At 48.2% G+C, this 24377-nt stretch overlaps 1 protein-coding gene across 1 annotated transcript in view; it reads left to right on the top strand.

Moving 5' to 3' along the window:
- LOC146839436 (zinc finger protein 692-like) overlaps positions 1-23719 on the top strand; it is a 151154-nt gene extending 127435 nt beyond the window's left edge. The window contains exons 9-11 of the mRNA XM_085651490.1: positions 10151-10265; positions 19649-19748; positions 23056-23719. Of these exons, the coding sequence (XP_085507616.1) occupies positions 10151-10265; positions 19649-19748; positions 23056-23344 (504 nt within the window). The 3' untranslated portion in view covers positions 23345-23719. The remainder of the gene's footprint in view (positions 1-10150; positions 10266-19648; positions 19749-23055) is intronic.
- The last annotated feature ends 658 nt before the right edge of the window (positions 23720-24377 follow it).

Below are 24377 nucleotides of genomic sequence, written 5' to 3'. Positions count from 1 at the left end.
AGTTCCTATTTCCTCATTTACATTCGAGAACTCCCAGGAGCAAATATAATTTACCACACTGGGGTCCTCGAATGTGATCAAAATGCAGTCTCCTGGTATTGTTTTTCTGCCATTTCCCACCCAAGGGGTCCTACGTACCATCAGAATCCTACAAGTCCAATTTGCTGGTACAGGACGATTCATATTTAGCCAGTATTGGACCTTATTTTTCAAAGACCACGTAGGTTCTGCGTTTGGGTCATCTATTTTAGGGACACCTGTCATTACAACTACGAAAGGACTTGCTTCTGGAGGCAAATCCACAGCCAAACTAGTTTCAGGAGGTTTCCTTAGGTCACCTCTATTGGTATCAGGCGTCGCGATTTTTGGGGAGGGTTTTTTTTTTAAGGTCAAAGTTTTAGTGTTAGGCAACAATTTTTTAAGTCCCGATGTTATCGGGAGAGGGGTTTTTTCTATCAGGACATTGCCCTGGGGCGAAGTTATCGTGGGATTTAGGGGAGATTCCACTACTCTATTGGTGTTTCGTACTTTAGATGATGGTAATTTAGATGTTACTTTTACAGGTAAAGTTTCTGGGGCTTTATTTTGTCTGTGTGCTGGCTTTTGAGGGGGCATCTTTGCTCCTTCTCTGCTTTGGTCCCCAGGAGCTTGCTTATGTTTCATAATATTAATCAGGTTCGATAGCTGGTGCTCTATCTGGGTTAGTCTTAATTCAAGTGGAGCGAGGGAAGATTTTACGAGGGCTGTGATATTATTGATCAATTGTGAATTTTCAATATCACTTCTTATTTTGCTAGATGGTGGGTGCATTGAAGCTTCCTCACTAATTAGTTCTAAAGTATCGCGTGTAGACTGATTTATCATTATGGGATCAGTTAACTGTTCTACACTGGAAGGTACAATCTCTTCCCCACTACACTGATCAAAAGTTTCTCGGGCGCTAGTATTTTTTGAGTTGTTCATCCTCTAGTTTGTTAATTGTTAAGAGGTATCAGGTTGTCAGTGCCTCCAGAACCACGTTACTCGGTGTTATGGGATGTGAACAAAGTTCTAAACCTGTTTCAGTCTTGGCCATCCAACAAGTATTTGTCGAGAAAGCAAATGTCTGCTAAACTCGCTTGAAGGATTGCTGTCTGCCGACTCCTATTCCTGGGACTATCTGGATTCTACTTGCTGAATTGAAACTTGCCACCGCGCCTCGCAGCCCCCGCTTCGCGGGTGCCGCTCGAGGGATCGAGACCCTGCTGCCTACTTCCTAAAGTGTCACTGGTGCTTTCATTCTACGCTGCCCGGTTTGCTGGATTATTTCCGAGTTCAACGTGGGGGTGTACCTGGACACTCTGATTACCGCGAGTGCCCGGCGCATTCGGGACTGCGAGGACCAGGGTGCTGTGCGTGACGCTGATTAGCTGCACCTGGTCCTCTTCCCGAACTCCTCCCCCAACACCTTTATCAAGCACTGTAGCTCTTGCTCCATGGGCTCCGCTTGAAGGATTGCTGTCTGCCGACTCCTATTCCTGGGACTATCTGGATTCTACTTGCTGAATTGAAACTTGCCACCGCGCCTCGCAGCCCCCGCTTCGCGGGTGCCGCTCGAGGGATCGAGACTCTGCTGCCTACTTCCTAAAGTGTCACTGGTGCTTTCATTCTACGCTGCCCGGTTTGCTGGATTATTTCCGAGTTCAACGTGGGGGTGTACCTGGACACTCTGATTACCGCGAGTGCCCGGCGCATTCGGGACTGCGAGGACCAGGGTGCTGTGCGTGACGCTGATTAGCTGCACCTGGTCCTCTTCCCGAACTCCTCCCCCAACACCTTTATCAAGCACTGTAGCTCTTGCTCCATGGGCTCCGCTTGAAGGATTGCTGTCTGCCGACTCCTATTCCTGGGACTATCTGGATTCTACTTGCTGCAATCCTTCAAGCGGAGCCCATGGAGCAAGAGCTACAGTGCTTGATAAAGGTGTTGGGGGAGGAGTTCGGGAAGAGGACCAGGTGCAGCTAATCAGCGTCACGCACAGCACCCTGGTCCTCGATAACTTCGCCCCAGGGCAATGTCCTGATAGAAAAAACCCCTCTCCCGATAACATCGGGACTTAAAAAATTGTTGCCTAACACTAAAACTTTGACCTTAAAAAAAAAACCCTCCCCAAAAATCGCGACGCCTGATACCAATAGAGGTGACCTAAGGATGTTCGCTAATCGGCCGATTATCCAATGAAACATGACCCGCTGAGATCGCTGAACGAAAGGTGTTGATAGACCCATAGGCCAGTCCCTCCCTTGCCAACGAGGCTAAAAAGTTAAGGACGTAGACAATGTCCGCCCCCATGGGATCCACTTGTTGTCGCAGACACCAACTCCCCCACCGTGACCATGCGGACCTGTATCTCTTATTGGTGCTCTCGGCCCAGGACTTAGAGAGCAACATGGCAGCCTCCACCGAAAGGCCTGGGACTTTCCAGCGTTGCCTGTAACCCACCAGGCCATCAAGCTCAGGCTGCCTGTGACCAGAAGATGGTGGGGATTCCCCTGAGGATCCTTGAGGAGATCGTGACCGGGTGGTAGAGGGATTGGAAAATCCCAGGAAAGTTCCATCAGAATTGGAAATCAGGCTTGCGACCTCCATATTGGAGTGATCACCACTAGGTCCACCTGTTGTCTCCTCACCTGGGTTGATAACTTCATGATCATTGCGAAGGGGGGAAACGCGTAGCCCTGTTCCTTGCTCCAATCCTGGAGGAAGGCATCCACGGCCAACGCCTCCCGATCCGGGCACCAACTGAAATAACGTTTCAGTTGGGCGTCCAGACGGGAGGCAAAGAGGTCCACCGAGAAGGGGCCCCAACAAGACTGGATCTCCCAGAAAACACTGGGGTGTAGCTGCCGTAAACTGCTATCCTTCCAGTGACAAGAGCACCAGCCGGCTACTAGGTTGGATGAACCCGGGAGATGCTCTGCTGACAGGGTTATCTGGTTGGTTAGACAATACTCCCAAAGATCGCGGGTGAGATTGGACAATGCTATGGACAGTGTCCCTCCGAGATGGTTGATGTAGCGTACCGCTGCCACATTGTCCATCTTGAGTAGCACGCAAGTCTGGATCTTGTCCTTTGTCCAGCACTTTACCGCGAAAGAGCCCGCCATCAATTCTAGGCAATTGATGTGGAGGGCCTGTTCGGAAGAGGACCAACTGCCGCCGGTAGACACTTCGCCGCAGCGAGCACCCCAACCGAAACCACTGGCGTCCGACTCTATGACCAGATCCGGTTGAGAACCGAAAATCGCTCGACCGTTCCAGGCCTCCATATGATCGACCCACCATTGCAACTCCGTCTTGGCCTCCTCTGTGAGGGGCACGACCTGAGAGTAGGAGAGGCCCTTGCGCAAGTGATGGGCTTTGAGGCGCTGAAGGGCCCTGTAGTGAAGGGGCCCTGGGAATATGGCCTGAATAGAGGACGATAAAAGGCCCACCACTCTGGCTAAATGGCCTAGTCAAATCGTGGGACGTGCCAACGTATGCCTCAGCTCGTGCCTGATCTTGGATAACTTCCGAGAGGGCAGGGCCAAGGTAGCCGCCACTGAGTCTACCATGAAACCCAGAAACTGCATCTTCTGGGAGGGGGTCAGATCTGACTTGGTCTGATTGATCACAAATCCCAGAGACTCCAGGAGGGACACAGTTTGCTGCAGCTGTGCCAACAGACCTTGGGGACATTGATTCATGATGAGAATGTCGTCCAAATAAATTATCAGCCGGACGTCCTCCGATCTGAGACACTCCACCACAGGCTTCATCACCTTGGTGAAACACCACGGAGCGGATGACAGCCCGAAAGGAAGGGAAGCAAACTCGAAATCTGAGAACCCCACTGAAACTGCAGGAAGCGTCTGTGAGGGGGAAAAATCGGGATCGTAAGGTACGCATCCTTGAGGTTCAGGCGGACCATCCAGTCCCGCACCTGCAGCAGATCCCTGAAATGTCGGTAAATGAGCCACCCGTTGAACTCTCGAAGATTTATTACGGGGCGGTAGCCCCCGTCCTGTTTCTTCACCAAAAAGATATTGCTGAGAGAACCCCGGGGATGCAGTGTGGCGGGTGTAATCGCCCTTTTCGTAACAACTCTAAGACCTCTCCATCGAAAAAGGGTCCTTTGCTCCTGCGTGAAAAGGATGGGTCTGGGGCAGAGGGACTGAGTAGGTAGGTTGGAAAACTCTATTTGGAACCCTCTTACGGTTTGCAAAATTCAAGCGTCGGAGGTGAGCAAAGACCAAGCGTGAAGAAAATACTACAGTCTGCCTCCCAACCTTACCTCCCCAAAACTCTGGACGCTTACCTCGTTGGTTGTTAAAGGAACCATCTCCACGTCCTCTGCCACCCCTGCAACAGGGTAAGCTCCTGGTCGGGTAGAAGTTCCCGAATTTTTCCGGGTCCTGGTACTGTCCTCTATGGGACTCGCCCTGCTTGAAGGAGGCTCTGTTGTAAGGGTGGCCGGTCGAGCGCCCCCTGCCACGACCGGCTGCGCCAAAAACATGTGGGGTGAAGATCCGTTTAATCGACGTTTGGGCTTTGTCCAGAGAGTTAAAGGTGTTAACGAATTCCCCTAATTATTTAACAAAGGGGTCTCCGAAGAGTCCAAGAGCTTATCTTGGCACGCTCTCCACGAACGATCAATGCCCTTTTTGGGATCGCGGATGAATTTCGCTAAAAAGGTGGACTTCTTAGGATCCACTTCGGGCGTAACTGCTACCTTACGCTTTAGGGTAGGTTTCGGGCACTCAGCTTGCAGGCAGCTTTGTACTTCCTGGTTGAGTGGCTTGCACAGTCTGGCTGCCTTGTTGGCTGCCACCTTGGGGGCAGGAACCCACTGCGAAGAGTGCAGGTGCAAAAGATCGTCGGGGTTAAGCATATCTGTATCTAGGTCGTGAGAGACTGGCTGGGCAGATTTGGATGGGCGCCATGATTTCTCTGATTCCCCGTCACCGTCGGTGGTCTGGGGGGACTCGTCTGGGTCCACTGTAGCGACATCATCAGGAACTCCAGAGGGTTCCCCCAGAACCTCCTCTGGTTGACTGGGTGGTGCTGGGTCTTTGGCCTCCATGAATGCCTTCTTGAGGCGAGCAAATGCGTCTGTGTCCACAACCACGTTATCTGGACACTTAGGCTCCATCGCACTAGTGCATGGTTGGCCTGGAGGTATGGGAGCGTTCCCCGTCAGATCTTCCCTCTGGTCGAGGGGTAGTTTGAATTGTGCTTGCAAACGGTCAATTTTCCTCTCCAAAGGAGCAACTACTTGGGACACCGCTTTTAGGATGGAGGAGTCCATGATCTGACAGAAATGGTCATCCACTGGTAGGTACATGACCTCCTCCTCCTCCTCTTCTTCATAGTAATTGTCATACTCCATACTGGCCAATACCAGAACCAAAACAGGGGACAGTAACAGGGGAAAACCTTGACAAGAGGAGCACAATACGTGCAATTAATAGGCACAAGTCTTGGGACCAAAATGACCCTCTTAATTCTGAGGGTAGTGAAATGCCTGCCTGGGCTGGTCCCCTCCTATGTCTTACAACTTACTCGCAATGCGAGTGTTCAGGCTCCAGGCAGGGGCTCTCAATACAGTAATTAGCCCAAACGCGCTTAAACGGCAATACCGGAGTTCCCCCGCGGCTGTAGCGAGTCTGAACCGCGCTAATCCCCAAAAGCGGAACTAGACGACTCGCTGCCGCGCGGGGGGGTAAACGCACTGAAAAGTGCACAGAGCGCAAGGGTGCGCGGTCCCCTAGCGGCGGGAGGCCGCACTGCGCCGAGAGCATGTGGGAAGTTGCTATGGCCGCGAAGGAGCGAACAGCGCCCCCGGCCGCACCTGTAAAAGAAGCTGCGATACAGCAACCACACCAAAGCGAATGCAAGGATTGGACTCTACATGCCCCAAGAGGGAAAAATACAGAAAAATCACACACTTAATCACCATTAGGACAAGAAAACAAAGTCACTCATCTTAGAAAGAGGAAGATAGAGCGTCCGTGAGGGAAGTTATGGGACGTCCTCATGCAGGATTGGCTGCCTCTGAGGAACTTTTGTTTGTTTTCATTTTCCCTGTGATCATTGGAAATGTCGTTTTTCTATATGGTTTGTGGTGCTTTGTAAGGCTGCTGGAGCTAATAAATGGAAGAAAGTAAAGCCTAATCAGAAGCCTCCGGTCCTGCCATAGAATTCATCAGGTGAAAATTCAGTGCGGAGCAGTCTTCCTTCTAAGCCATGCAAAAGGAGAATATTAGAGCTAGACAGCATTCTTTGAAAATTGGCTACATCTACTGAGGACAATTTGTGGGGCACAGCTCTGAAATCCTCTCCTACGATGGGAGAATTCTACTCCACAGAGTAAAAGATTGGGACCGCCACAATCTGCCGCCCTCATTGAGGATGTTTTAAAGCACCCAACCAACAAATAAGTGCTCATCAACTTTTATTAAAGCTCTGCATTGTTAGTGCGCTATCCTCAACTAAAAAGTGTTTCTATGGTCAACCTTTGGTTTGCCTTTCAAACAAGTGGTCAACTCCTCATTGCCCATGTCGTTGATTGGCACATTCACTGAAAGCATAGTTGACGTCACGCTAGTCCACTTTACAACCATTGTCATTGATCTGCTCTTTCTCCAAGCAAACATCACCATCCGTGATGACAGCATCTTCAACGGCCTCATTGACTGCTACATGATTAATGATGAACAAGTTACTTATCTTCAGTAATACGCTTTCTGGTGGATATTCATGTATAACTACAGATTCCTCATCTTTACAATATCCACACACGCCGGTCTGGATCCGGAGGCTTTTAACAGCAGTGTTCTTGCGTGCCGCTACGTGGCATGGTGTGCTCTACATCGGCATTGTTCCACTACGAAGTGACAAACCCAGGCCACGTATAAGCACCATCATAGTGCACTGAAGTCCGTTTCTTTCTTGACCATGTTCTGACACGGAGCCTAACAACAACAACAAAAAAGAGAAATGTGAGTGTGCCGATTTCTAGATTGGACAGTTTTTTTAGATGGATAAGGGACCATTCCACAGAATGTGGAGTTGGCAGGGCGGTGACGAATCTGCTCTTACCAAAGGGAAGTAACTTGTTCTTCTGATGGATGCTTTTAATCGCATATTCCTCAGCATAGAATACCAAAGCAGTGCCACCTTGGGGGTGGGTCTGTGGAATGGTTCAGACCAAAAAGTCCTGCTGGACTCACTGGGCGAAATGCCCTTTTTTGTCCAATCTGGCTGTCAAGTCAGTAATGTGTCTTGAACATGTGTACTGGTCTCCACGTCGCGGTTTGACAGATGGACAAAACAAGCACGCCGCCTGCCAGTAAGGACGCAGCCTTGGCCCTGGGGGATAGGGCTCTCAGTCCTTCCCGAGGCTGTTTCTTGGCCAGTGCATAGCAGATCTTTATGTAGCAGACTACCCATCTGAACAGGTTCTGTGTTTGTACCCCCTTTCCTTTCTGTGTCCCAGAGAACCCCACAAAAAGCTGATTGTCCACCCAGTGGTCTTTGGTGGGAGCAATATAAAAGCTGGTCTCTTTTGGGGTCCAGCCGATGGAGTGTCTCCTACTCGTTCGAGGGGTGGGGTGAGGCAGATCAAAGAACATTAGGAGAGTGATTGATTGCCCTCAGTGAAAAGCAGTCATGACTTCAGGCAAGAAGGCTGCCCTGGTCTTCAGCACCACTTTTTGGGGAGAAAAGTGGTGTAGGGTGACTGCACTGAGAGACCGTGGAGTGCACTCATACGGCAAGTAGACATTACCACAAACAAGAATTCAGTCTTCAGAGTTAGTTGAGGTAGGGGACAGCTGTGCAAAGGCTTGAATGGCGTGCACATGAGAAAGGTAAGGGCCAAATTAAGGTACCACTGTGGAATCACCATGGGTTTGTGGGGAAACAAATGAATCAACCCTTGGAGGGAAGAGGTGTGGCGCCGTGGAGGGAAGAGGTGTGGCGCCGTGGCCAGGGCGACTGACTCCGGAATCTACGGATCACGGTTCGATCACCGGCGCCGGCGGCAGATTAGCCCAGCACCATGTGACTCTGGGCAATAGCTTGCTTAATCTTCCCGACGGCGCCTAGAGACCCTTACGGGTGATTGGTCGCGCTTTACAAATGTGTATTATTATTATTATTATTATTATTATTATTTTAGAAATTGCATCACAGTTGTTGATTTAAACAAGGACGGCAGGAGCTGTAAATGGAAGAAGGCCAAAAGAGCAGAAATGGAACCTTTAATGGTACCCGCTGCAAGTCCTTGGTGGGCCAAAGACAGAACAAATAATAAGAACTCGACAATTTGACCTGAGGTGGATCAATGTTGCTGGTGCCACTTCAGGCTATACATTGGCCCCCATACCTGGCATAGACATACTGTAGAAGGATGCCTGGTACAGCTTGAATGCTTCTGCAAATCTCTCTTCCCACCCCCATGTTTGCAGATACAGCAATGTTTTCCAGCATTACAAAGCTTTACATCTAACAAGTCATAACAATCCTGTTACAAAAGGCACCTCTTAACTGCTTTTACTCCCCTTACGCGGAAACTCTTGAAGTATTTAACTGCTTGTGCCCCCAGTTTATTTCCTGAAATGTTCCCTACCCAGCGGTCTGCACGTTGGCTAGACGAACTGGCCAAGTTCTCCTACCTTGTGCTTTTTTCATTGCTGTAGGATGGTTCTCAAAACATACCTAGAATTTATTTTTAAAAGTCTTTCACACCACTGGCAAAGTTGGCCTCTCAGTATTTTTCCACAAATCTCTCTTCTTAGAAATTATTTCTAAGGACTTGAATTTCAAATGTGCATAGGTTTTTCTAGAACAGCATTTCTACCCAACCCTTCATCACCTGCAAGGGGTGTTATACGGTTACGTTCACTTCGTTTGAGGTTATTACGCGATAGTCTCCTGTATTGCTGTTTGATATTAGTTTCACTCTTCTGCACCTCCAGGCACCACCCTGTACACTCCAAAGCCAAGATGGCATCAGTGGCTTTTCATCAGCCTGTAGTTTGAGAGCATTTATAGGTGAGCTATGTGGCCCAACAGCACAATCCTTACAGAGCTTCTCATCTGGAGGTATCCGCTCATATGGAAGTTTGCCTTGGCCAGAAAGTACGAAAGTACTTGTAACAGGTTTGCTGAAGCCTTGATGGTAATTGTTGCCTTGCTTTTGTTTTGTTCTTTGCTTTGAAACCACTTTCTGTGGTTGGCAGTATGAGGTAACCAGATGTTTGTGTATGCAGTCACTGTTGTTGTGCCTTGTGTGCTGCTAACCCCAGGCTGTGTATTCCCCACCTCCCATTGCTTCTCTCTTCGTGGCACATTTGCTTAGCAGTGCACATATGTCCAACACACAGCTTAGTAGGCAGGTTTTGAGTGTGCCCTCAGGCAATTGCAGTTGCCATTGATTAGTAATGTGCATCATGAAAGGGTCTGCTGGACGTAAGGCTGCTTCTGCAGGCTAGGAGTGCGCACAGGGCAAATCACCCAAATCCTTCACTACATCCATCTGAATACCAATTAGATCAAACAAAGTTTACTTACACATTAGCCAAACTATTAGTAAACTGGGCATTGAACAAATCTATGCTTACCCAAAAGTAACTCAAGGATCCACATCTGATGGATACAATCCCAGGAGCTTGTGAAAAAGGGACCCAGGTCAAGAAGGTGCTTGGATGTCGTGCTAATAGTAGAAGGTGCTTGGATGCCATGCTAATGGTAGAACGTGATGTACAAGTAGGGATGACATAATATATCCCCTCCATCAGCCTTGTAGTTTGGTATATATTTAAAAAAGGGTTTCCCTGTTTTATAGAGCAACATGGAGCATCTGTACTACCGGTGGACGTATGTGTTGCAGAATAGGAAGCAGGATATCTACTCTTGATATTGTCCTCCCATTCAGAGCCTTGGTTCCAGTGGTATGTCCCTTTAAGGTTGTAGCCACCCAATAGATGACCTGGAGACTGCTTTACAGGCACAGTCTTTATCTGCCTTTAAAACTGAGGAATATTTGTTTTATGATGCACCCTGAAACTAAGAGTGTCAGTTGATTGCTTTTTTGAAAATCTATATATATCAATTGCTCTTCCCACAGCACCATAAAAAGTACCAGCACGTGTACCAGTACACCTTCACCTGCTCGGAGCCCAGCTGCGGAAAATCTTTCAACTTTAAGAAGCATTTGAAGGAGCATGAGAAGCGGCACAGTGGTGAGTTCCCGCTTACGTTTCAGAACCATTTGTAGGCACAAACCTTTACCACAGTGTAAGTGTTCATTAGTGTGACTAAGACATCTGCACCTGGCAGCGCTAGACTTGTCTTCCTTGGGTACCTTTGCAGCCGCTCCATAAAATAGGGTAATCACATTAGCAAAGTTATTTTACAAACCCACAGGTATTCTAAAGCCAAAGGGTGCCTGACTAGGTCAAAATAATCGTGTGGCAAGGGGTCTGGAGCGTGGGGTGATTAGTAAAGAAAGTAATGAACATATTAAGACACTGAAAACAATTTAAAGGCAGATATGCAAACAGGAAAGCCCACAAATGCAAGAACAAATAAACCAAAGTTTTCCATAAATTTTAATAGATTGTGAAGCGCTGGAAAAACGATCCTGTCTCTTTTTGGGCTTTGTGGTAGCGCCGAGGATAAGGGTGCAGGCTGCCACCTCCCAGCTGATATCTGGCCCACAAACCCAAGCTCTTCTATTACCCATTCCACCTCTCACAGCAGGGTAGGGGTAAGAAAGGGGGACTTGTTTGGAGGGGTCACTAAATATTGTACCATACCTTTAATTGTGGGTGCTTAGTGGTGACAGCGCTAACGTTCTCTCAGCATTTAGTGCTGCCCAGACCCATCAAAAACCACCTAATCCCTGGGAAATCACCAACTGGGGTAGAACAGGGAATGCATTACCAAGGCCCGGGCTTCTATTATTAATGGAGCCAGCGTGGAGAAGTGCACAGGCTGTGCTGATTAATCAAACCATTAAGTAAAGCAGAACGGCTTTCTGGCCTCCATCAAGGGACTCTCCTCACGACATCTTGCGAACTATCCAAGGCTTTTTGGTGACGTAGGACATGGACGCAAGCGAGCGGGAGCTGGTTGTGGATATGAAGGCAACTGTTCCGGTGAGATTTGGTTACAGTGGATTGTGATACACAATTTTTGGGTATCAAAAATATGAGCAAAACAGTTTAAATAAATAAAACGCTGAAATGATCCTACTTTATAAACAAGTGGGGACGGAGGGGAATGGTGTGGGTCGGGGCAGCAAGACCGAGAATTGCTGGGTGGGAGCAGAAGGAAGCAACCGAGCAAAAATGTAAAATAAATTAAAAAAACTCCTAAATCATAGCATGAGCAGCAGAGAAGCAATGTCAGGCACCAAAGTGGCGAAGTGAGAGGTGGGAGGGGAAAAAAACATGGGCAACTTTCTTTAGTAGCGACTGAAAACATTCTGTGCCACGAGCAAAACAGTTCAAGTAAATAACAAAATTGTAAATCACAGCGCGAACATATAAATACCAAATAGACCGACTGGCTTGAGGTGGTGAGGGGATGGTGCCGCACAGAGATATGAAATGAAGCCTCAGCTACCAACAATGATTGGAAAACCAGAATGCTTTAAGCTGTTTCCTAAAGGTGGGTAGACTTGGTTGAGCGTGAATGGCTAGCGGTTGAGAGTTCCACATCTTCTTGGAAGCTACAAAGGTCGGCCACCTGGCCTGGCTTTCCCATATTCAGGGGTATTGACCAGAAACAGGTGTTTGGATCTTGGTTCTCTGGATGGTGCAAAGGAAGTTATATAGGCGAACTGACGTGTTTTAGACAGTAGTCTGGCACAAGCATAAAGCCTTAAAAAAATATCTCTTGTGTATTGGAAGTCAGCTTAAATTTCGTAAATTCTGTGAGATGGCTTAATCTCTCCTTAGGTCCAGCTTCACCTTAGCAGCTGCATTTTGAAGAAGCTGAAGGTGTTTCATAAGTTGTTTGGGTACAACAAACAAGAATGAGTTGCAATATTCCTTTTTGGATATAAAGAGAGCTTGAACTATGTCCTTTTTTGTGGAAGGGGAAATGAAAGGCAGAATGTTAATAATATGTAACAAACAGAAGCCAGTAGTGCAAATGATCTTGACCTGTTCAGAGAAGCTCAATTATTCATCAATGATTACCCCTATATTCCGTGTATGGGGTTAAGGTAGCGGCAACTTTCCTAGATTTTCTGGCCACTACTCTGTGGTCCACGATGTGTCAGTTCTTAAAAGAATTACCTTCCGTCTTCTTCCCATTCACATATAAGGAGTTACCATCCATCCATCTGGCCACTTCTTGGATAAGGTAGTAGCTAAAGTTGTAAGTCACCTTAGTTGATTCCCCCGTCTAGCCTGAGTTTTAGTTGGGTATCATTGGCCATGGTGAAGGAAGAGGTGCCGAATGACTAATTCACCGACGAATACAGCCTGAGGTTCCAAGTTACAAGCTTTGTAAACACTGTGACCTCTCCCTGGGATCACAGACGTTCACTGTAGGCCTCAATCACAGTCTTATATCCTAGCTCTAGGCGGGTCTGATGGCTTAGTGGACTAATGCATCCACTGCAGGGGCCTGTGTTCGACCTCATGGTCACAGGTTCAAATCCCGGCGGGTCCACTCAGCCTTTCATCCTTTCTGAGGTCGATAAAATGAGTACCATTGAGTTGGATAACAATAAACATCTGTTTATTGAGCCCCAAGCTGCCCCATTGTGGGTGAATGTGTGCTTTACAAATACACATGTTATGTTATCTGTGCCTACCTTTGTTTGTGTGATTATCTTACATAGGATACATAGTCAATAACCTTACCAGTGGGGGATATTCCCGTACGCCCATGCCCTCAACTGTCCATGTGTCATGTTAAACGCATATTCTATACATGAATACAATTTTAAAGTAATCTTTTTTCAACTTAATATCAAGGTAGTTTTTTTTTTTTTTTTTTTTTTTAAAAAACCTTTATTTTATATCAGTGACACAGCTATTCAGCCGACATCCCGGAGGTACGGCAGCTTGAGAAGTTCAACACATGCTTGCGTCCACATATCACTGACAGGAGAGCCAAAGGTTCTATTTTGCATAAACATAAATACAACCCTAAACACAAGCAAGGCGAAAGGTACTGTAAACACCAAGAGAGGTTCCCATCGGGGGGGACGAGCCCCATCACGTCCAACAGGCACTGATCTATAGTAAGGGAAAGGAGGGAAAGGCAGAGACTCCAGAAACAATCACATATCAGCGGGAAAGTCAAAGCCGGAAAAGGACTAAGGGGAAAGTTGCTCCTCAGGCGGATCCAGGTCGGGGGCCAGGCATATGTCCCCTCTGTACTGGTTCCATGGCCCCCACACAGCATGCCATTTCCGAGGGCGCCCCCGAGCACAGTACACTGTCTTCTCCCTAAACATGCTCCAGTCCATGTTTTCCATCCACGCTGTCAATGTGGGCGGCCTATCGGAGCCCCACAGCCGAGCGATATCGCGCTTGGCTACCATGTTCCCCAGGGTCACCCACTGAGTCTGTGCCGCGTTGTGGTCAGTAGGGCTCCAGACATTCAGGAGACAACATCTCGCCTCAGGCTGCATAACAATTCCTGTCACCTCCCCCATCACCTCATGGACTTGCCTCCAGAACTCCATAATCGCACCGCATTCCCAAATAATATGGAGGAAGGTACCCACCATACCACAGCCTCTCTTACATAGGCCCTCCTCAGAAAAACCCATGTGAACCAACCTGGGCCCCGTCACTTAGACCCTATGGAGTATTTTTAGCTGCACCAGCCGCAGGCGCGCGGGGATAGCGACCTCTTTGGGAGAAGAAACTGCGGACTGCCAATCTTCATCATCTAGTTCAAGGCCGTCCCTTATCCATTGGGCGCGCAACCCTAGGAGAAGATCCGCCGGAACATTGATAAGCTTCTTATAAATGAGCGAAATCGTGCTCTCTGGCATGTGACCATCCAGGATCCGATCCTCCAACGGGGAGGACTCGGGCACCTTCTCCCCCTCCACAAGGACTGACCGCAAGGCGTGGCGCACTTGTGCATATCGGAAGAACTCCGTGCTCCCCAGCTCGTATTCCTTCTGCAGCTCCTCGAACGACTTTATCTTACCCTTAACCAAAAGGTCTCCAACCCTGGATATGCCGATCAAATCCCATTTCTCGAACCCTTTTGTGCGCCAAAGCTTCCCCAGAATCTCGGAGTCGAACAGAGGGGTGGCAAGGGTAAGCTTACCCCTCCAGCCCAGCGAGTCCGTCGCCACCTTCCACACATGGACGGCCACTCTGGTGGGCCCCGTGAGGGTGAGGTCCGACGATTTCGAATACAACGCTCTGTGGTAATTACCCCCACGGAGCAACCAGCGATCCATGGCGAAGCCAGGGCTGAGCGCCGGACCATAGACACCATGGTTAATCGCGCTCAGCTGGGTGGCCCAGTAATAACGTCGAATGTCTGGAAGCGCGATACCACCGTCGTACCACGGAAGCGTCAACTTAGCGACTGCGATACGCGGACGCCCGTCCCATAATAGCGCGCGCTGGTGGCTTTCGATCTCACGGAAATAGCTGTCCGGGACCAGGTCAAGAGTATTCTGCAGGGCATAGAGGAAACGGGGAAGGGATATCATTTTAAACAGTGCAGCGCGGCCAAGGAGGGAGAGCGGCAATCGCCGCCAGCCCGCCACATCCCGCCGCAGACGCACCAAGGGAGGGAGCAAGTTCTTCTCGTAGGGCAAGATGGGGTCGGTGGAAATATAGATCCCCAAATACAAAAAGCCCTGCTGGGCTATCTGGATCGAACAGTTACGCGGAACAGGCGGGACATCCCCACACAGGACGTACAAGTGTGACTTCCCCCAATTAATAACTAGGCCCGAGTTTCTACCGAAAGATATCAAGACGTCACAAACCACTATCAGAGATTTCTTAGGCGAGGCAAGATATAGCAGAATATCATCAGCGTAGAGTGAAATACGGTCCTCGTGGTCAGGCGACCAGCGAAGCCCACGTATATCCGGGTGCCACCGTAGCAACGGCGACAGGGGGCAACCCTGCCGGGTGCCTCTCCCGAGCTCAAAAGGTGCCGACGCCCGCCCGTTCACCACGACGCTTGCAAGAGGCCCCTCATACAGCAGCCTCACCCACCCCACGAATCCAGGCCCGAAGCCGAATTTGGCCAACACCGCCCACAAGTATGCCCACTCTACCGTGTCAAAGGCCATCGTGGCGTCGAGGGACGCCACAATAGCCTGCTCTCGTATCGTACCCGTCCTGGCAATCACTCCGTGGAGGCGTCTAAGGTTCAGTGCAGTGTTACGGTGCGGGATAAAGCCCGACTGATCCGGGTGGATCAAGTCGCCAAGTACCCGGACCAGGCGGTTCGCGAGAATCTTGGCAAGGATTTTCGGCTCGACGTTGAGGAGCGAGATCGGCCGATAGGAGCAACACCTATCCCGGGGCTTTCCGTCTTTATGTATTACCACGATCGTCGCCAGCCGTTGATCGAGCGGAAGAAACCCGTTCCTCCGCGCCTCCACGAACATGGCGGTCAAGTGAGGAGCAAACTTATCAGGACAAAGCTTGTACAGCTCTACCGGCAGACCGTTTGGGCCCGAAGCCTTGCCGGAGCGCAACGCACGGATAGCACCTGCCACTTCGTCTACAGTGATATCACCATCGAGGTCCTCCCTATCAATGGCGGAAAGGCAGGGCAGAGCGATGTCACGCAGAAGATCACACGAGTCCTCAGTCGATCTATCCGAGACCGAGGCGTATACCGTACGAAAATAGTCTGAGAAACACCGGACTATACCGTCGGGATCAGTGACAACCTCTCCCCCATCCGTCAACAACTCCGGCACCACACGATTAAAACGCTCCTTTTTGTCCAGCCATGCCAGCAATTTCCCGGCCTTATCTCCAACATCATACAACCGCCCCTGCTGCTCCCTGTGAAGGGTCTTGGCGGCATCCGTCACCAGATCCCTATACTCCAATTGCTTCAGGCTCAAATTGTGCAGCGTGGACGTCTCAACATCCCCTTCCAAAGCCAACTCTAAAGCCGCTATCTCGTCCTCCACTTGCATCACCTCGGCGTCTCTCCGCCGCTTGGCGGCCACTACCAGGGACAAGGCTTCTCCTCTCAGTACAGCCTTAGAAGCCTCCCACAAAGACACCGCGGAGTCAACTGAGCCCTGGTTTTCTCGAAAGTAGTGGTCAACTGTCTTCAGCAACGCGCTGCGCAGCTTGGGGTCCCGAAAGTACCAGGGGTAAACGGGAGCCACCCTGCCCCCCGCCACCCGGCCCATGTCCAGACGTGCCCTCACCGGTGAATGATCTGATATGCCCCTTGCCATGTGCCTAACCTCAGTTACCAAAGAGGCGTGTGCCGCCAGGGTGAGCAGATAATCAATCCGGGAGAGACTCCCGTGGGCCCCGGAGTGGAAGGTGTATTGTCGCTGAGTGGGGTGCCGCAGCCTCCAACAATCTACCAAGCCAAAAGTATCAATAAAGTCGGGAAGCCACTTCTGAGCCCCCCCCCCGGTGTCTCTGGGCGGGTGCCTATCTAGCATTCCAGAACCAACCGCATTGAAGTCTCCTCCCACCACCAGCATCCCTTCGGGGAGTTCCAACAAGGCCTTGCCCAGATCAGCAAACGTGGAAGCCTGCAAGGCAGGAGGGACATAAACAGAAACCAAAACCAACGTTCTGCCCTCCCACCTCCCCGACACGGCCACAAAGCGCCCCCTATCATCAGCAATGGTGGAGTCAACCTCAAATGGTAGGGAAGCTCTGACAAGTATGCCCGCACCCCTGGAGCCCGAGGAAAACCCCGAGTGAGCAATGAATTTATAGCCCCTTCTGTTAAGCGCATAACACATATTCCCTATAAGGTGGGTCTCCTGCAAGAGGACCACGTCTGGCAAGGTCCGTTTCAAAAATTGCAGGACTATCCCCCGTTTTATACGGTCCCCTAAGCCATTAACATTCCAGCTGAGTACGTTTAAGCCCCTATCCCCCATCCCTGAACACAAAGAGACCTCCCCCCCCCCCCCCCCGAGAACCACAATCGGACAATTCTGACAGTCATTGCTACGCCTTGCAAGAAAAAACAACAACCCCAAACAACAACCCCAACATCCTGAAACACCACCCCCACCCTGCACCCCTGCGTCAGCTTACAAAGCCCCCCCAACTTGCAGTGTGCCTGTCGCCCTACCAAAAACAAATCTACAAAAAGCACCCCAAGGGAGGAAAGAGCCCCTATCTTCCCCCCGCCGCCCTCCCATTACTGCAATAAGGTGCGAGTCACTGTCCAGGGCTGAATCGAAACAGGCCAGCACCGAGGGTATCACTTCTGTCTGTCCCGGTCGCCTTCCACCCCATCCACGCTGTCCCGGCCGGGCTGTCGTCGAGGGAGTGCATCCAGCCAGTCCCCTGCCATGTCCGGCGATTCGAAGAAGAAAGTCCGCTCCTCATATACCACACGCAGCTTAGCGGGAAAAAGCATGGCATACTTCAGGTCCATATCCCTAAGCCGCCGCTTCACCCCCAGGAAACTTTGCCTTTGTTTCTGCACCATCTGGGTGAAATCAGGGTAAAAGCTCACGGAGGCATTTTGAAAAGGCACCGGGCCTGTCACCCTCGATGCTTGCAGGATAGCGTCCCGATCTCGAAAGTGGAAGATCCGGGCGACAATCGGCCGCGGGGGGGCTCCCACCTTAGGCCGTCCGCCAGGCACTCGGTGAGCCCGCTCCACCGCGAAAAACTTGCCGAGGCCCTTCGGCGCAAGATGATTCACCACCAGGTCCTCGACGAGGAGGTCCACGGAGAGCTCCTCCGAAGTTTCTGGGACCCCAATAATGCGCACATTGTTGCGCCGGGCCCGACCTTCAAAGTCCTCGAGCCGGCGAGCGGAGAGGTCATTCGCGGTTCGTAGCTTGCGGACCTCAGCCTGGAGTTCCGAGACATCGTCCGCGAGGCCAGTAGTCTTGAGGTCCAGGGACTTGACCCGTTCATTAATTTTCCCCAGGTCCGCGCGAATCAAGTTGACATCGACCAAAATCATGTCCACCTTGTGCGCCAGGGTCTCGAACTGTCGCCCAATCGAAGATTGCATCCCATCTATCGCCCCCTTGATATCCTGCAATGATAACTCCGAGGCTGGGGATGAATCGGCCTTCTGTGCTTCCAGCGACTGTCCCGATCCACCAGGCGACTCCTTCTGCTGGGCATAGCGATCCATATTGTTGGATTGGATATAGCCTCCCCGCCTGGTAGTCTTAGACTTCGACCTGTCTGCCTCCGATTTGATCGACATCTCGGACAGCAGGACGGTCAGTCGCAAAAGGACGTCCCTCACTCAGGTAGAGGAGACAGGTACGACTAGGTCTTCAACAGCCAGTCAGGACCGGGTGGAGGTCTTCCAGACAAAAGAGGATCTGTATGACGCACTCCCAACCCGGAGCAAACAAAGGGCGAGAAAGCGAAAGTGAAAGTGCCACGGCATCCGTCCGTCAGTTCACACCTCCCAAGGCCGCTGTTGTTCAATTAGTGGCCGGGCATCCTGCCGACGCAAGCCCCTGGCATCCTTCGGAGGTAGGCCGCAATCTTCCGCCGTGCACAACTTCGGTCCCCGGTGGGCGATCTTGGCCCGGACAACGTCAATCGCCCCAGCTGTGACTCATCTACAGGATTCCGTGCATGAAAATCAGGATTTAGGACAGGATGAGTGCCGGAGGGCGCAAGGGTAGCGGGAGCTCAAAGCTCACGCGGCCATCTCGGTCAAGCGCTAGGCTCCTCCCATCAAGGTAGTTTTTATTTTATTGGTGCTAATGTATTTTATAATTTTGCTAACGCCTTTATATTAGCTAAAGGTATGTTGGTATGTTTTCACAAAACTGTCTTAAAATATTTACAAAATGTTCTATATTGGTGGTAAATAAATCTTACTTTAGAAACTGTATTTTCAAATTATAAATAAATATCTTTAGGCAAAATTTCGTTTTTGTGCGGAAAAATTCAGTTAAAAAAAAAATAGCTTTCATTGCTGTCCAAAATGAAACCTAAAACAACAAAACATAAGAGGGCAGGGTTGGAGCATGGTACAGCAGCCACCAGATGGTTTGCACAATCAAAAGAATCAATTGGGAACCTCCGATAAACTTTGTGCGTCACTCCTTATGCCTTCCGTCCTGGCAGCGGGCCATGTCCTTTCACATTAGACCTGTGTAGTCTCTCCATGGGGACCAGCAGTGTTAAATTAAGTCTCAGATTTTATGGGAAAAATGTTAGTGCAAAGTATGCTTTTGAAAGTAATTTTAGCAGAGAAGCTTTATAAAACGGTGTTATGACGTGAGAGGGTGAACAGCATCCTATCCCTTGCATAGCCGCAGCACTGCACGCGGTACTTTCACAGCCGCATTCACTCTCCTGCCTGTGGGTTTGTTTTTTGTCTGCATTTTGTGCGTTTAGCGTCATTGTTTGTCTCTTTCATATGACCAATTTTGAATCATATTTCGTTTTTTCTCCTCTTTAAAACTATTCTACAGATAAGCGTGATTTCATCTGTGAGTTTTGCGCCCGGGGCTTCCGCACCAGCAGTAACTTAGTCATACACCGACGGATTCACACAGGAGAAAAGCCACTGCAGTAAGTATGAAGGGAGACGATGCTTTTCAAGTGCTCTGAAAATAATAGTTGCTGCCCCATGTACGTTGAGAAACGTGTGGGCTTGGATGTATGTTGGTTTTGGGATCACAGTCCTCGTCTCTGGTTGATATGTGGATTGAAGACTGAAGGAATTGCTTCAGAAACAAGGATGTGCTGTGAAGAAAAATAACTATTTCTGTACTAATATCTGAGAAATTCTAGTTACTATTAGACACAGATGCCAGTATTATGTAGAATTGTACAGTAAAATTGGCATCAGGATTGCTCAGTGGAGATATGAGCTCAGCCAAGCGGTGTTAAAAGCATGGAAGGTTTCGGTCTCTGTTTGGGATCTGGAACCCTGAAGGATTCGAATAGCGACAGAGGCTGCTGTGTCTGATAGCTACAAATATATCAGGTTCATTGCTTCCCTCCCTCCCCGTGTTTCATTCAGTGCCTGGTAGATGATCGGCTACTATAATCTAGGACTACTTGAGAGAAAAGGTTGGTGGCTCAGGATGTTCCTGAAATGTCAATACGAAGGCCTTCTACTGCCAGTCTTCAGGATCCAGGGGTAGGTCCCCGGTGCATGAATTGCCATTTGACCAAGAGCATCTGTGATTCTTCAGAGGTTACATCTGCTGTTTGTGCAATGACTCGCTCATTGCTCCCACCTAGTGATAGAGCAAGGCCAAAGATCGCTACCATTCTATTGCTAGTCAAGAACGCATGCCCTAAAGGGTTGTTGCGTAGAATAGGATGGTACCAGATGGAGAGGGATCATATAGAGCGGGATCTTGCAGAAGGAGCTGTTGTTTGGGACCCCCACATCTGGCCCTCGGATCTCTGGTCTTGGTCCCTGTGCCCACAAGCTGCTACAGATCTCCTTTATTCAGAGGTTTGCAAAGTCTCTTTTGTGGCGTATTCCTCCACTCTTTCCACGTGAGTCCTCTGAAGAACGTTAGTATTGTTAAATAATAGTTGTTTTGGCACAATAAGAAATAAGTATTAATGAATTAGGTTTGCTTTTAACAAAGGAATGGCAGAAAGGTAAGATAAGTGGAAGAGAACAGGCTGTGGTTAGACTCTGGTCACAGTTTATTCGTCCTTCTGCTTCGCTGTAGCTGTCTCCATCAAGTTTCTTTGCCTTGTCTTGTTTTCATGAGTCTTTGATTTCCCCTTTCTGTTAACTGTCCCTTCTTTGCAGCTCCTTCTGGGTACTTAACTTTGCGTGTCACTGTAGTCAGTACTCTTTCATACCTTATGTAGAGCTGTAAACAGCACTTTTGTTCTGGCAGTGTCACGGAAACCTTTCCTTTTTAGGTGTAATTATCATTTTAAAAAACAAAATAAAAGATTGAATAGTATCTCATTGGAGATGGGTTTTTTTAATATTGTGTTTTCCTGGGCAGTGGATTACAAAACGTTACCTCTTAACTGTGCAAATATCATGTTTTCCAGAAAGCAGTATCTCGCATTTTGAACTTTAAAATTTCAGATCAATAGCTTTATTTCATTTTGAGTGTAAATGTGGTTAGTCGATTAACAATCATTCAAAATCAACAAACTATTAGCTTAGAAGTCAAACATAAAACAGTGCAGTGGATGTCAGAGGGTGCAGAAATACATGGGTGTAATTCGACTGTGCATTTTGGCTGATGCTAACAATTAAAACAACAACGTTTTACTGAGAAAATTTGATCTGGATCAGACAAAAGTCCAACACATCGCAAATCACTAACAAACATAGTAACCACCACCCAAGAAGCAAACAATGAACAAAGCTCACATATTGCCAGAATGCTTATAGCTGTTTCCATCCTGAACAATTTCGCTTGGCCACACCTCTAAATTATAGCACATTTTTACTCTATCTGGATTCTACTTGACACAAGCATCAAACGGACTGTTTGCCAATTATTGCAAACCATTTGTTTTTTGCAGTTGTCAACATCTGGATTAATGTAATAATCCATGGTTAAAACCAGGCCACCCACTTTAAAATAGTGGCACAAAGCATGACGGACAGTTCTACTTAAGCATTGGTTTGTCTTGATGAATTTCACTATGAAAAAGGGTACTTTTGGGTCTCATGACTCCACATATGTTCATTTCCTTTCATTCATGCTCTGTAGTCTACCTTTTGTGTTTTTTAGAGATCTGCTATTATCAAGTTGGGACTCACTGAATTCTCCTTCGCTTTTGCTCACTCTGTATTTATAAGCACACACATTAAAACATGGGGTACACTGTTTGAAATGTGCCCAGGCACATTTAAAACAAGCATTGGCATAGCCAATAGGTCTCGCCTTTGGGACCTTATAAGTGTTTAGCCATGCAACAGTTGCATAACTAAATACTTATAAGGTCCCAAAAGCGAGACCTATTGGCTATGCAAAGTAAAAGTGATTGCGATCACGATCAAACATCAAAGCGGCCGCTAAAGTGAAAGTAATCGCGGTAAAGCGCAGCGCGCGCCTGTGCACATGCACTGTAGCTCTAGGCTGGCCTGGTAGCACTTTTTGGAGCCCTCTCAATAAGTCTCGCCAGACCAGCGCAGGCGCTGGGTCAGGCGAGACCTAAAAATGGGGTAGTTCTAATGTAATTTGTATTAACTCTGCCCACAGGTTTTATTTATCCGCTCTCTTAGCCATGCTGCTTTTAATCATTTCTAAATCTCATTAGGATCCAAAACTAAACCTGTTGTGTGTTGGGACCTGGTTTGAGGACACAGGCATGAGATTTGTTTTACTGATTTTAGTGCACAAATTCAGTCCTCACCTGCATGTCTCCTCTCCTTGCCACCTCCTGCTAACTTTTTTTTTGGTTCTATATGATGCTGATGAAAGCTAGCCTAAAAAAAGCCTCTTTTAACAAGTCAGATCTTAATGAACCTAACTTGTAATAACTCAGAATTAACATTATGGGGTCAAATTTGCCCTGATAAAAGTATTTTCGACAATGGTGCATTATGAGCTGGTCATTTTGATTTGTTTGCATCTTCCAGTCCAGTTGACATTATACATAGAAGACAGATGACTCCCGTTTTTTTGCCTACAAACCTATTTTACACAATTATACTTAATGTTTTAATCTTTTAGGAATTGCAATAATTTTTAAGCCTTTTTTCTTTCTTTCATGACCTAGGGTTAAATGGCCTGGTGCCGTAATAAAAATATTCAGTTTTTCTCCTAATTGATAATTCACCATGTTGAAGTTGCATTTTCGTCAATATGATGTAATCCATATTCTTTTGTACTTTTTAATTTTACTGCAATCTAATGCTTAAGCTGCCTTTTTTCCTCAGGTGTGAGATCTGTGGAGTTACCTGCCGACAAAAGGCCTCCCTCAATTGGCACATGAAAAAACATGATGCAGACTCTTTTTACCTGTTCTCGTGCGACACCTGTGGCAAGAAGTTTGAAAAGAGGGACAATGTCACTGCCCACAAGAAGAAGAAACACCCTGATCAATCTACGCCTTCAGAAACCTATGAGGTTCCTGTATCTGAAGGATTTCTAGACTCCCAGTGCATACCTCTGTTGGAGACCATCACCGAGAACTCTGATGCAGCCACATCAGGAACACCTGAATAGAGTATTTGTGGACAGTCATGTAGCTTTAAATGACGACTGAAGCAGTTAGAGGTTTGACAATTGATCTTCCCAGGCTTAAACGGCAGCCTCCCCATCTACACATTCGAGCTGTGGAACTGCCTTAGATACTGTGGCATGCTCTGACCTTTGTTTTCGAAGGAAAGGGAAGACTTCGAGTGTGAACTCTTTTAGCGTATGGGAGCAACAGAGTTGTCATTTGCTGAAGATTTTAGGAAACACTGGAGTATATTCTATGCAATTATGAATCGGATTGCTGGACAATTGGATGCAAAAGTGCAGAGTGTTCGTCATTGGGTAATTGAAGGTATTCTGCATATTTATGTATTTATAAAGATTTTTAAGTGATGGCTGTGACATCTTTTCTCTCTGTCTGGGGCATTTAAAGGGGATGTTGCATAAACTAAAACTCTGGCTTAGCTCAACAGGGCTTGGTTTCATAGCCACAGCTGTCACGAGTGAACGTAGTTCAATGCAGCAGCAGTTGAATGTGAAAAAGCTAGTTGTTGTAGCATCACACAACCCTACCCAATACACAGTTGAAGTGGTGTATGTGCTTTCACGGTGACTAACAGTCACTACACAGGGATCCGAGAAACATTGTTAATTTGAAAACCCGATTTCGTTCTTTACAGTATCACACACACAGGAATTGCAGTGAGAAGACGACTTGTTATGCTTAAAAGTGCTTTACTTCAACAGTCTCATCCCGTTGCCTAACACATCTAAAATAACCACACAAAATATTAAAACTGTTCTAATGCATGTTGCAAACAACAAGAATAAAATGAACATTTCTACCATAGTGGAAATATCCTCTAGCAACCTAACACCCAAAACCTACCTCTCTGCGTTGTACTATGAGAGCATGGAGTAGTGTAACTTGCATCTGCAGTTTCTTAGGGAGAATAAACGCACTGCATACCTATTATGTTATCAGCTGATGGGAGTTTTCCCTCGAAAGGAAAACAAGCAGCGGCTTCAGCTCCTCCCCTCCCAGACTTAGCTCAGTATC

This window comes from Triturus cristatus, chromosome 4_1, assembly GCF_964204655.1.
Source record: "Triturus cristatus chromosome 4_1, aTriCri1.1, whole genome shotgun sequence".
NCBI classification, from domain to species: Eukaryota; Metazoa; Chordata; class Amphibia; order Caudata; family Salamandridae; genus Triturus; species Triturus cristatus.
This window is presented reverse-complemented; position numbering and strand designations above follow the sequence as displayed.